The sequence below is a fragment of the Globicephala melas genome, chromosome 2 (assembly GCF_963455315.2).
Source record: "Globicephala melas chromosome 2, mGloMel1.2, whole genome shotgun sequence".
NCBI classification, from domain to species: Eukaryota; Metazoa; Chordata; class Mammalia; order Artiodactyla; family Delphinidae; genus Globicephala; species Globicephala melas.
In genome coordinates this window covers 94,040,903-94,052,762 of record NC_083315.2, presented here as the reverse complement: position 1 = coordinate 94,052,762, position 11,860 = coordinate 94,040,903, and the positions used below count along the sequence as shown (strand labels likewise).

General features: G+C 40.3%; 1 protein-coding gene across 3 annotated transcripts in view; it reads right to left on the bottom strand.

Annotated features, from left to right (window-relative positions):
* Nucleotides 1-35: 35 nt before the first annotated feature.
* Nucleotides 36-11,860, bottom strand: part of FSIP1 (fibrous sheath interacting protein 1) — a 200,784-nt gene continuing 188,959 nt past the window's right edge. For 2 of the 3 annotated variants that reach the window (XM_030843050.2, XM_060293580.1), the window contains one exon: nucleotides 2,452-3,208. In XM_030843050.2, the coding sequence (XP_030698910.2) occupies nucleotides 3,162-3,208 (47 nt within the window). In that variant the 3' untranslated portion in view covers nucleotides 2,452-3,161. Of the gene's footprint in view, nucleotides 586-2,451; nucleotides 3,209-11,860 lie in introns of those variants that run through there. The other variant, XM_060293579.1, reaches the window with a different exon arrangement.

The following is an 11,860-nucleotide window of genomic DNA, read 5'->3' as shown; positions in this document are numbered from 1 at the left end:
TTACTGTATCCATGTTTATTTGTTTTCTGGCTTTATGTTATGAGGTATGGGTAAATTCCATCCTCAAACCAATAGAGTATATACAAAAAGAAAACACAGTAAGTAACAGGAACATTCATATTTCCTATACGATTTAGGAAGACTGAGTTGCTTAGATGACATATTTGCTGGATTTGTGGAATAGAAGAACAAAACAAAAATTAACCTGTCATATTAAAAACACAGCAATGAGAAATGTCCCCCCGAGATGTGGGACCCAAAAGGATACAAGTTCATATTTTACCAGTGTCACTAAATGTCATTTATTGAATCCTTTTCAAAGTCCAGTTCTGTTTCTAAAAACAATGAAAAAGGAAAACAGGAGTGAAGCACACAGAATTCACAGCTACATCTTCTGAGCCATGAATGAGGGCACTGGGTGGGCAACACCATTGCACGTTGTGGAGAAGCTTTAGAAACGTTAACGGAGGAAGAACTGTCCTCGAAAAGTTGGGTCAAACTCTACAGGTAACACTTTTTGGAGAACGACTATACCTTTGGTCAAAAACGGATGACTACAGAGACAGGTCGAATTTGGACGAAATCCTAAAAACATATATACATGTAAAAAATCAAATTATTTTGTGAAGAGAAGGCCAATGCCTTACAATAAGCAGAACTTGAGTTTCAGGTGGGCTAACCATGAATGTAGAATACTGGCCAATTTTTAGTTTTAATAAGAACAGGTAGAATAAAAAAATTTATGAGTAGGTTAAAGGTCTCGCTTTGAGATCTATTAAAACAAAAAGGACTGGCTGAGTGAGACAGACTCTTTTTCCTTGTTGATCTTTCTCTCCCATTCTAGAAACATCTATCTAGGGTAGCATAGTCCTATATAAGTATAAATTGCCAAATCATTTTATGGTATCCAGGTGAAGAGTCAGGAACTAGAAGGTGTTGGTAATAGTTATAAAATTTGGAAAACTGATTTGAAAGAAATAATTCTTTGAAACATGACATTCACTCTCTGAGCAGCTCAACGTGTGAAGTCTTGGGAGAGAATTCTAATTCACTTTTAAGTAGTAACAGAACAAAAGTAACTCAAAATATCAAGATGGGACAGATAAAAGTGTCTGGAAACAGGAGGTTTTTCCCAGGCATGCTGCATATTCACTCCAAGACTGACCTTCGTATCAGGTTGTACTAAAATACAGGATGTGTTAAAAATTAAAATTATGCCATCGGGGTATAGCTTTTTCCTTCTATTTTATTGTCATGCATTTCAAAGAGTTGGATAGGACGGCAGTTTTAGGTCCTCTGGGAATTTACAATAAAGGTGATGCCAGTAATTTTCTTGAGGAGTCATAAGTAGAAAAACCTCAAATTTTAAGATCCTAAATTCATTCCTGAAATGAATTAGCTCTTGCTCTTTTATATCTTTTCTTCTCTATCTTGTTCTGGGGCAAACACTCAGGTCTAAAAGGAACCTTAAAATAAAAACTTATTTTTTAATAACATTTTCTTTCCCTATCAGGGCCTTTCTTTTTTTTTAATCTGGAGCCTTCATGTTGAATATATTAATCTGGAGCCTTCATGTTGAATATATTATACAAATTCAGCTTGCCAGTTCTTATTAGAGGTACTTTCAGTTGACATGCTATGGAATGGTGTCACCTCTTTCAATGGTAAAATTCACTACTTAAAATCATTCTGTTTTCCTTTCCTTCTCTTAAACTCTTGTAACATAAAGATTCACTCTGCCGCAAATACCATTTGCAGGAACAGTTTACAAAGGCATAAGCTCTCTCTCCAACATCTCCCTCCCTCTCCCCTTCTCTCGCTCTTTCCTGCTCTCCCTCTCTCCCTCCCTCTCCCTCTCTCTTTCTCTCTCTCACACACATACACATACATGTCAAACACCAGAAGCACATGGGTTTAGAAAGCCCCACTCCTCTGAAAGGCTTATGGGCAAAAATGGCTCCTCTCTATCACCACTGCAAATCCCCATCCATACCACCTCTCTCCTCTGATTGTTCTGACCCAAACCCTATGCCACACATGTCACTCCTATGAGAGTCCAAAATCATGACTTTTAACCTCTGCTGGCAACCCACGGCAAAACTCTTAGCATCAAGACAAATTACACTGTAGCACATTAACATCAACAAGAACCACTGCTGTTTTAATATAAACTGAAAAAGGCTAGAAAAAGAAATTGCCTATCAATTCTTCTGAAAACAGTAGCTATAGAAGTCTTCACTTTAAAAAGTCAAGCAAACTTGACGTAAGCAATCACTAATATTATCCAATATCAGTAGATGAAAACATTCGAGCGAAAAATAATAATGCTACATATACATTATTCCAAATTTTGTTAAATACTGCACAATAGCTCTTTTTTTTTTTTTTTTTTTTTTAGAATCAGAAATAAATTGGACTTCTAGTTCTAATGCCAATTCATCATACGGAGTGTTGACATAAAATGTTCTCATGAATCCAGGCTACTCACTTGTAACTAACAAACCCTCTCTCTTCAAATAGTACCACAGGTTATTTTTTTTTAAGTAGCTGATCTTTATTTGCTGCATTGTAAAAGGCAAACTCTGAAAGAAAATAACTAAATATAATATATGTAATAATTCAGTCAAACTTCTGCTTATGAAAAGTACCATTACTAATAAGATAGCAAGGATAGCCTAACATTGCTTTGTTGAGAAAATTCATTTCTCTCCACGGCAAGTTGTACTTACTTAACAGGCATTAGAGAGGAGGAAAGAAGGGAAAGCAGGGGCAAAGCTACAATTCATGGTGATCAAATCTGTCTAAATCACAATAAAGTGGCAACGTATCAAATCAAATACAAAACAATCATAGCATTTCAACTAGTTTTAACGTAGCACACATACATAAATGTTGGTTTCTATAACGTATCCCTGATGTTGCAAATTTAGCAATAAAAAATTTTCCCAGGAATTTCGATGAGGAAAAACCACTGAACAATTATACCACGAGTCTCAAAAATATCAAGGAAATGTGATCCAGAAAGAGAGAATCCAAACATTAAAATCATCATTTGAGGAATGGTCTCTATAATGAATTCATTGAATTCAAAGAATTTGGAAAAAATGTGATTTAATTTAATTTACCAGCTTTCTTAAAAGCACACCCCAGCAAGTCTTTGCTTAAGATTCTTTACATTCTTCTGTTACATCTTCAGTCTCCTGTTCATCTGCACGTTAAAAACAATAACCAAATATGTCAGAAATCTGTGCATAATTAAGAAAAACCATCAGCCTATAAAACATTAAATCCTTTTACACATGAGACAATAATCACATTCTCATTTAATATTGGACAGCTCACCACAAGCTGCATACAAAATTTACAAGAAAAAGTGAGAGATAAGGTGCCTGCCTTCATTGAGCTTATAGCTGAGGGAGAGTTTTTTGGGTTTTGAGAGCTAAAATGGTTTTGGATTTGGAGATAGGCATTTTTTCTTTGTACTAAGTTTCTGGGAAGCAGGGTGAAACCAAAAGTAAATGTAAATATTACAGTTAGGGTAGATTAGAACTAATCACCTTTCATTTCTTTAATGTGAGAAACAAATTGTGACTCTAATAGAAATGGAATGGAAATATTCTTCTTAGCGAGAATGTTATCAGAAAAGGCAGAACGGACAACAGCACCAAATAAAAGAAGACAATAAAATAGAATCAGGAGAAACTGGAACCCTCACACACTGCTGGTGGGAATGTGAATGGTGCAGGGGCTTGGGGAAAGTCTGGCCATTCCTCAAAAGGTAACCAGAGACCCAGCAATTCTACTCCTAGGTATGTGCCCAAGAGAAATGAAAACATACATCCGCCTAAAAACGTGCACACCAAGATACATATAACAGCCCAAAAGTAGGAACAGCTCAGATGTCCATCGACTGATGAATGAATAAAGAAAATGTGGTAAACCCACACAAAAGAATATTATTTAACAATAAAAGAGTAAAGTACTGATACATGCTCCAACATGGATGAACCTTGAAAACGTTATACTAAGAAGCCAAACACAAAAGGCCACATGTTGCATGATTCCATTTATATGAAGTGTCCAGACTAGGCAAATTCATAGAGTCATAAAGTAGATTAGTGATCACCTACGGCTGGGGGGTTGGGAGAAGATGGGGAGTGACTGCAAGTTGGTACAGTGTCTTTCTCTGGGGTAAGGAAAATGATGCAAAATTGATAGTGGCGATGGATACGCAATTCTGTGAATATACTAAAACCCACCGAATTGTATGGTATCGTTGAACGGTGGCCCCAAAAAGGTTATGTCCACATCCTAATCCCTGGTACCTATGAAACTTATCTTACTTGGGAAAAGGGTCTTTGCAGACATACTTAATTAAGGATCTTGTGATAAGATCATCCTGGATTATCCAGGTGGGCCCTATATTCATTAACAAATGTCCTTTTAAGAGAAAAGCGGAGGGAAATTTGAGACACACGCAGAGAGAGAAGAAGGCAATGTGAAGACAGAGTCAGAGACGGGAGGGATGTGGTCACAAAGCGACGAAGCCAAAGAATGTCCACAGCCTGAGAAAGTGGCAGAAGCAAGGAAGCATCCTTCCCTAGAGCCTCCAAGCAGAGTGTGGCCTTGCTGACACCTTGATTTCAGACTCCAGGCCTCCACAACTAAGAGATGATAAATTTCTGTTGTGATCATTTGTTGTGGCAACCGCAGGAAACTAACACAGGTATTTAAAAAAGATGTCAATAAAGCTGTAATTTTAAAAATCAACCTAATAATTAAGGGTAAATGATTTGGAGTTTCAGAGAGTAAAGTGAGAAATGTAGTGATAGTGTCAATGCATGGAGAAGAAACAGTAAACAGGATGTAGAGGAAGGTGGGATGGATGAGAAGTGCACCTCAGTAGCCCACACATGCAATGAGCGATGATAAGACCACAGCCCCTCGCCTTCATAAGTGCTCGTCCTTCTCTGTGGAGTGTTTTCCCTCTTGCCCACCCAGTAAATGACCACTCATCCTTGGAGGCTCAATTCAAATGCCACCTCTCCGTCTCTCCAGTGTTCATCATTCCCTCTAGTGTTGTCAAATACTTTGTCAGGAAGCTCTTATATTCTACTTGTCCCACTATGCTGCGATGATCTGCTTAAGTGCCTGCCTTCATCAGTAGCCTATGAAATAATTCAGAGCAGTGATCATGTCCTACTCACCTAATAACCTAGGAGCAGCATCCTTCATGAATGAATACAATGGAGCCCTGGAGCAGTGGTTTTAATCATAGCTACACAACAGAATCACCCAGACCCCATCCTCAGAACTGACTTTAAAAAATACAGATGCCCAGAGCCAACCCCTAGAAATCAATTTAATTCTGGAATGAAACCGAGGCATTAACCTGTTTTTAAATCTCACCAGATGAATCTAATGTGCAGTCAGAGGTAAGAAGCATGGTGTAAGGCATGGACTCAGTCAAGCTTAACATGCCAGGTGGACCTGAGGCAGATGCCAAGGAGAGAGTTCTGAAAATCAAAAGTACACAAAGCACAGATGATCCCATACTGGCTAAGTGTGTCTCCAAATAAAATACTAACCATGAAAGAGTAGAGAACTCAAGCTAGGACATGCATGCTCTCAGTGCTTAAGAGAAAGGTTACCCACAAGAAGGACAACAGGGACGGTTGGGGAGATAAGAAGACAATCTAGAAAAGGTAGTGACCTTCATTAAAATGAAATTCAAGAAGATAAAGCAGGGATTGAGCAGATGGAAAAGAAGATACTTTCTGACATTATTTTCACCACCACCACATATGCTGGTATTTTTATAATCCTAAAATAGAGTGACTAGCAAACCATCTAATTCAGATCTTCTCACACTTTACTGTGCATACAAATCAACTGCTGGGGGCATCCTGTTAACATGCAGACTCTGATACGGTAGGTCTGGGACTCTGCAGCTCTAACAAGCTCCCAGGTGATGCTAATACCACTGGTCCATAGATCTAGTCTACAGTAATGATCTTCAGTAACTTTTTCATTTCACTCAATTTGAATGAAGCAATGGAATCAGAAGTTCCCAATACCTGATAAAGTGATAAGTTCATTACAGTTAAACATCAAAGCTCTCCAACATTGTTCATTTTATACTACTAAACAAAACAGTTAGAGAAAGTGATATTTTATAGTAGAGAAAATAATCAGCGGCAAATGTTTATATGAAAAGTCTACCTGAAGAAGAACTGAGTTAAAGGAAATGAAAGTAATTTGAAAAGATAAATTCATCAGATATAAATTTACTATATACTAAGGTCTTATATAAAACAGGAATTAGCCCTGGGAATTTCTAACATGGCAGCTCTGATATTTTGATCAAAGAAACTTTGGAGGGTTGATTAAGTTACTAAGAGCATCTGAGAAGCAATCAGTAGCCTTGGAAAAGTAATTTAACAAATAATAACTAGGAGGCCTGAAGACACACACTGAGAGAAAGAGAACTCCATCAAAGCAATGATGAGTTAAACATCCCTGAGAACAAGACAAAATATTTTTTAGTGGAAAAGAAAAAAGTCAGCTAGTAGTAGTATTATTTTCAGAATCTCACTGCCTCCACTGCAAACCAGTAAGACTATAGTACAACAATGAAAACTTTCTCAAAACAATCTAGTTCCCTTCAAACTGTTCAGGTGGTACGAGTAATGATACACACTAACACACACCTCCTTCAAACTGCAACATCTTCCCAAAAGTCAGTCCACCTGCAACCATGCTTCACTGAGCGAGTTACAATCAGATCCTTTGATGGGCAGAATTTCAACATGAAATATATTTAGATTGTAAAGCTGTCATTGTTTAGAACTTGTTCTATCTGAAGACCCCAACAGGATAACATAATTAGCTTTCCTACATCTAAACTGAATGCCATATTTCTCAAATATGCACAGCAAAATCTTGTGGCTTGCATTAATTTGACAGACTAAATACTCTACATCAGGGACTCTGATTTCGGTAAGTCTGGCTTGGGCCTTGGACATAGGTACAAAACAGACAAACAAAAAATTTCCCAGATGATCTCTACCTTCACCGTGGTTAGGAATAATGCTCTGGTGGTTTGTAACAGTGCTTTCTCAAACTTCACTGTAAGTACCACAGGAGGATCTTATTCAAGTGCAAGACGCCTTAGGCCCTGCATTTCTAACGAGCCCCCAGTGATTGGACAACACTCTAAGCAGCAAAGGCTTATAACATGGGATGGAAATCATATGGTCCCAAAGGACCAAGCACATGAAGTAGAGGGCCAAACAGGGCCATGTTTTCCAGGAGAGTACATGCTCCTTCTAAAGGGAACATCTGCTATTCAGCTCTCCTCCCCAGTGGAAGACCTGCTCATTTGTTAGAAAAGTCAGAAATCCAGGCTTTTATGAGAAATCTCCTGATGAAATGTTAAATATATACTATGTAGGCCAACCAAGTCCAGTCACTGAGCTAATCTTTTTTTTGAGCTAATCATTTTATGTGGCTTTTCTCATTTGATCCCTATTACAACCCTAGAGGGTAAGTACTAAAGCCAACTTATCTTACAGATAAGGGAACCAAGGTAGAGAGGAGAAAGAGATTAAGTAACTTGCATAAGATCGTCTGCTAAAAGCCGAGCAAGGATTCAAACCTAGGTCTGTCTCACCCACAGCCCACACTCCTAACACTAGACCAGATCATGCTGGTGGGTGGGTGAACAAGGCATCTCTCTGCTCATCTAGGTTCTAGCCTCGAATCTCGCTACTTACCTGGACTCTATTAACTTTGTCCTTTGGGTAATTAATTTGCTCCTTGGTTTTATGTTCTCAGTTTCAATTTAGAGTGACCAACCAGCCCAGTTTGCCAGGGACTGAGGGTTTCCCAAGACAAGGGCCATTCAGTGTAAAACCAGGACACCCCTGAGCAAACCAAGACAGTTGGTCACCCTAGTTTTCATTTAGGGGTGTTATTTTAAAAACAACCTTGGGGGCTTCCCTGGTGGCACAGTGGTTGGGAGTCCACCTGCTGATGCAGGGGACACGGGTTCGTGCCCCGGTCTGGGAAGATCCCACATGCTGCGGAACGGCTAGGCCCGTGAGCCATGGCCGCTGAGCCTGCGCGTCTGGAGCCTATGCTCCACAACGGGAGAGGCCAAAACAGTGAGAGGCCTGCATACTGCAAAAAAAAAAAAAAACAAAACCTTATCTGTTAGAAATTTTTAAGAACATTATTCACTAAATGGGTCCTATGGGAAATTCCACTTTGTTTTTCCATGAAGAATTAATATAGTCCCGTCCTCCTTCTTTACTATGTGACTTTGTGTCCCTTTTTGCCCTATTTTATTGTTGTTATTTGTTAATCATATTTTCCTCTTTGTGATATGAATTTATGTTGATAAGCAGTTCAAGTGCCTGTTGGGAAAAAGAGAATACTGTACATGCATAGATGCCTTTTTGATTATCTAGGAAGCAATTCAGCATAAGATACTTAAGTACTAGACTAACCATAGACCTGAAGCACCAGTGTACTTGGTGGTGTCTCCCAGGTTGATGGGACCAAAGACCACTTACTCTCCTTACACTTCCATGTGGAGGAACCTACAGTGGGGGCATATCCAGCATCACCCCACCCCACCTCCCCTCTCCCCATGGGAAGAACAGTCAGTTATCTGACTGGTGAGTTTAGGGGAAGAAATGGCATGCTCAGCTCACTCCTCCCTCCAAGGGGGTCAGCATCCCCCGCCCAGGGTGCTCCTTCGTTCCCCTGTACTATTGCTCCACATGGACAGGTCTCCATGGGTGAGGCTTTTCACCTCTGCCAGTGACTGGGTGTATAAGTTCATTTTGAGGGTGTAGCATTAGGAAGACCGTTTGGCTGCCTGCCCAGGTAACAACAATCCCCTACGTTTTATCAGCAATAAAGCCAACCTCCTTGATCTCCACTTGTCAGAATCTATCCATCTCTCAACTGGTCTGATGGGGTGGGGAAGAGAAGGGACTATTTATCCATCTCCTGAAACCCCAACAGTAAGTGAGTACAACACTGACCTTACTGGACCTTGTATCCAGAAAGTCAAATAACAGTAGTTACCACTAAGCTTAAAGCACAAACATGAAAAATGAAGTATTTCAGGAGGAGGGATCAAGGTGGCAGAGTAAAAGGACATAAGGCTCACCTTCCCCCACAAACACATCAAAAACACATCTCCATGTGAAACAATGCTCTCTGAAAACTGGCAGAAGGACTCCTATACAACCAAGGCTGTAAGAAAGATACACAGAGAATCAGGCAGGAAGAGAAGGAAAGCAATCGGGTTGGGACCTGTGCCCCTGCAATAGGAATGGGAGGAAAAGGGAGATTACACGGGCGGACACCTGCACTGGGGAGTGAGCAGTTCGAGCCACAGACTGGGCACCCCAGGCTGGGGTCCTACACAGGGGAGACAAGCCCCCTTAGCTGGTTGGAGGACCACTAGGACAAACAGAAGGGCTACCCTGGACTCTGCCCTTGAGGAGCGTAGGTGCACTGACTACCCCCAGGCAGGGCGGAGAGACGTCTGCTCAGGGCAGCCAGGTTTCCTGCAACCGCAACCGCCTCACCGTGTGCCCAGCCTGACCTCCAGCCCTGCTACCCCCATGCCACAGCATGGCACTGGATCTGAGGCACCCATGACCAAGGAAAGACTCAAAGGTGGGACACAGAGGCAACCCAGTCCCAAGGTGGAGCCCGGGTGGGGTGATGGTGGCCACAGCTGGTGTTTACTCAAGCGGCTCCTCAGAAGCCACCCAGATCTCTGACAGCAGTTCCTCCACCACAGCTCACCTCCTGATACACATCAAGAGGGCACATGGCTCCTGCTAGCCTTGCAGAGTGGCTAAGCCACAGGGCAGGGGTGGTAGAGGCTGGGGGCAGTGATCAGCTGTGAGGGGCAAAGGGGACTTGCACCTGAGGCTGCGTCTGAGCAAAGACATGGGTGCCTCCACAAGCATCACATCTGACCACTGTCAGTGCATGGACCCCACTTACTTCAGCACTGCCCCCTCTGTGACAAGGGTCCCGGTACAGGGAGAGGGAAAAACACACACTTAAAGGGAGCAGAGCCAGCTCGGGTCCAACCTCCAGGGCTTCTGCTCCAGCAACTTGAGATCAGACCTCACCCCTAACAGGGCAGTGACAGCCACTGAGCAGAGAGGGAGTCCTACTTCATACACAGCACCAGTTCTAGCCCCTATATCTACAGCCCCACCCCTTACCAAGGGGATAGCTGCCGGAAAACCCTGAGGAAAAATATGACTTGGGTTGACCTCAATCCAGCTCTCCCACCCAAGGCAACGATACATGCAGCCCACACAGGGATGCCCCCACATAATAACCCCCCTTTAAGAACACAATCAGTAACTGTTTTACCTAAATTCACAGAAGCAGAGAAAGTCAAGTAAAATGAAAAGGCAGAGGAACTACTCTCAATTGAAAGACAGAGAAAAACCCTGAAAAAATAAGTAATAAAATAGTAATAAACAATTTACCAGATAAAGAATTCAAAACATTTGTAATAATAAGGTTAACTGAATTAGGGAAAAGGATTGATATAAACAGTGAACATTTTAACAAGGAACTAGAAAATATAAAAAAGACCCAATCAGAAATGAATGATTCAATAGCTGAAATAAAAAACACACTAGAAAGAATGAATAGCAGATTAAGTGATACAGAAGAATGAATAAGTGATCTGGAAGATAAAATAATGGAAATCACCCAATCAGACCAGCAGACAGAAAAACTAATTTTAAAAAATAAAAGCAATTTAAGAGATCCCTGAGATAACATTAAGCATACCTACACTCACATTATAGAAGTCCCAAAAGGAGATCAGAGACAGAAGGGGATAGAAAATGGATTTGAGGAAATCATGGCTGAAAACTTCACAAAACTGAAGAAGGAAACAGATATCCAAGTATAGGAAACTCAGAGAGTCCCAAACAAGATGAACCCAAACAGACTCACACCAAGGCATATCATAATTAAAATGACAAAAGTTAAAGAGAGAATTCTAAAAGCAGCAAGAGAAAAACAAAGAGCTATATAAAAGGGAATTCCCATAAAGCCATCAGCTGATTTTTCTGCAGAAGCGTTGCAGGCCAGAGGGGAGTGCATGATATATTCAAAGTGCTGAAAGGGAAAAACTTGCAACCTAGGATACTCTATCCAGCAAGATTACCACTTAGAATAGAAGAGATAAAGAAGTTCTCAGACAAGCAAAAACTAAAAGAACTCAGCAATACTAAACCTACCCTAAAAGAAATATTCAAGGGTCTCCTGTAATTGGAAAAGAATAAAGAATCTATAGGAAAGGGAAAATCCCACTAGGAAAGGCAAATATATAGCAAGGATTGAGGATCAACCACTTAAAAAGCCAGTATGTAGATTAAAAGACAAAATATTGTAAAAGCAACTATAACTCAACAAACAGATAAGGGATGCATGAAGATGTAAAATATGACATGAAAAACACAAAATGTGAGGGAGTGAAAAATGTAGATCATTTAGAATGTGTTTGAACTTAAATGACAGCCAGTTTCAAACAAGTAGATATAATTATAGATCAACATATATGAACCCCATGGTAACCACAAATCAAAAACCTAAAATAGATACATAAAAACTAAAAGTAAAGGAACACAAGTATACTACTAAACAAAGGGAAGAAACAAAAAGGGAAACAAAAAGAAACAAAGGGAAGAAACAAAAAGAAGTAATAAACAGAGAAGAAAACAAGTAATAAAATGTTAATAAGTACATACCTACCAATAATTACCTTAAATGTCACTGGACTAAATGCTCCCATCAAAAGACA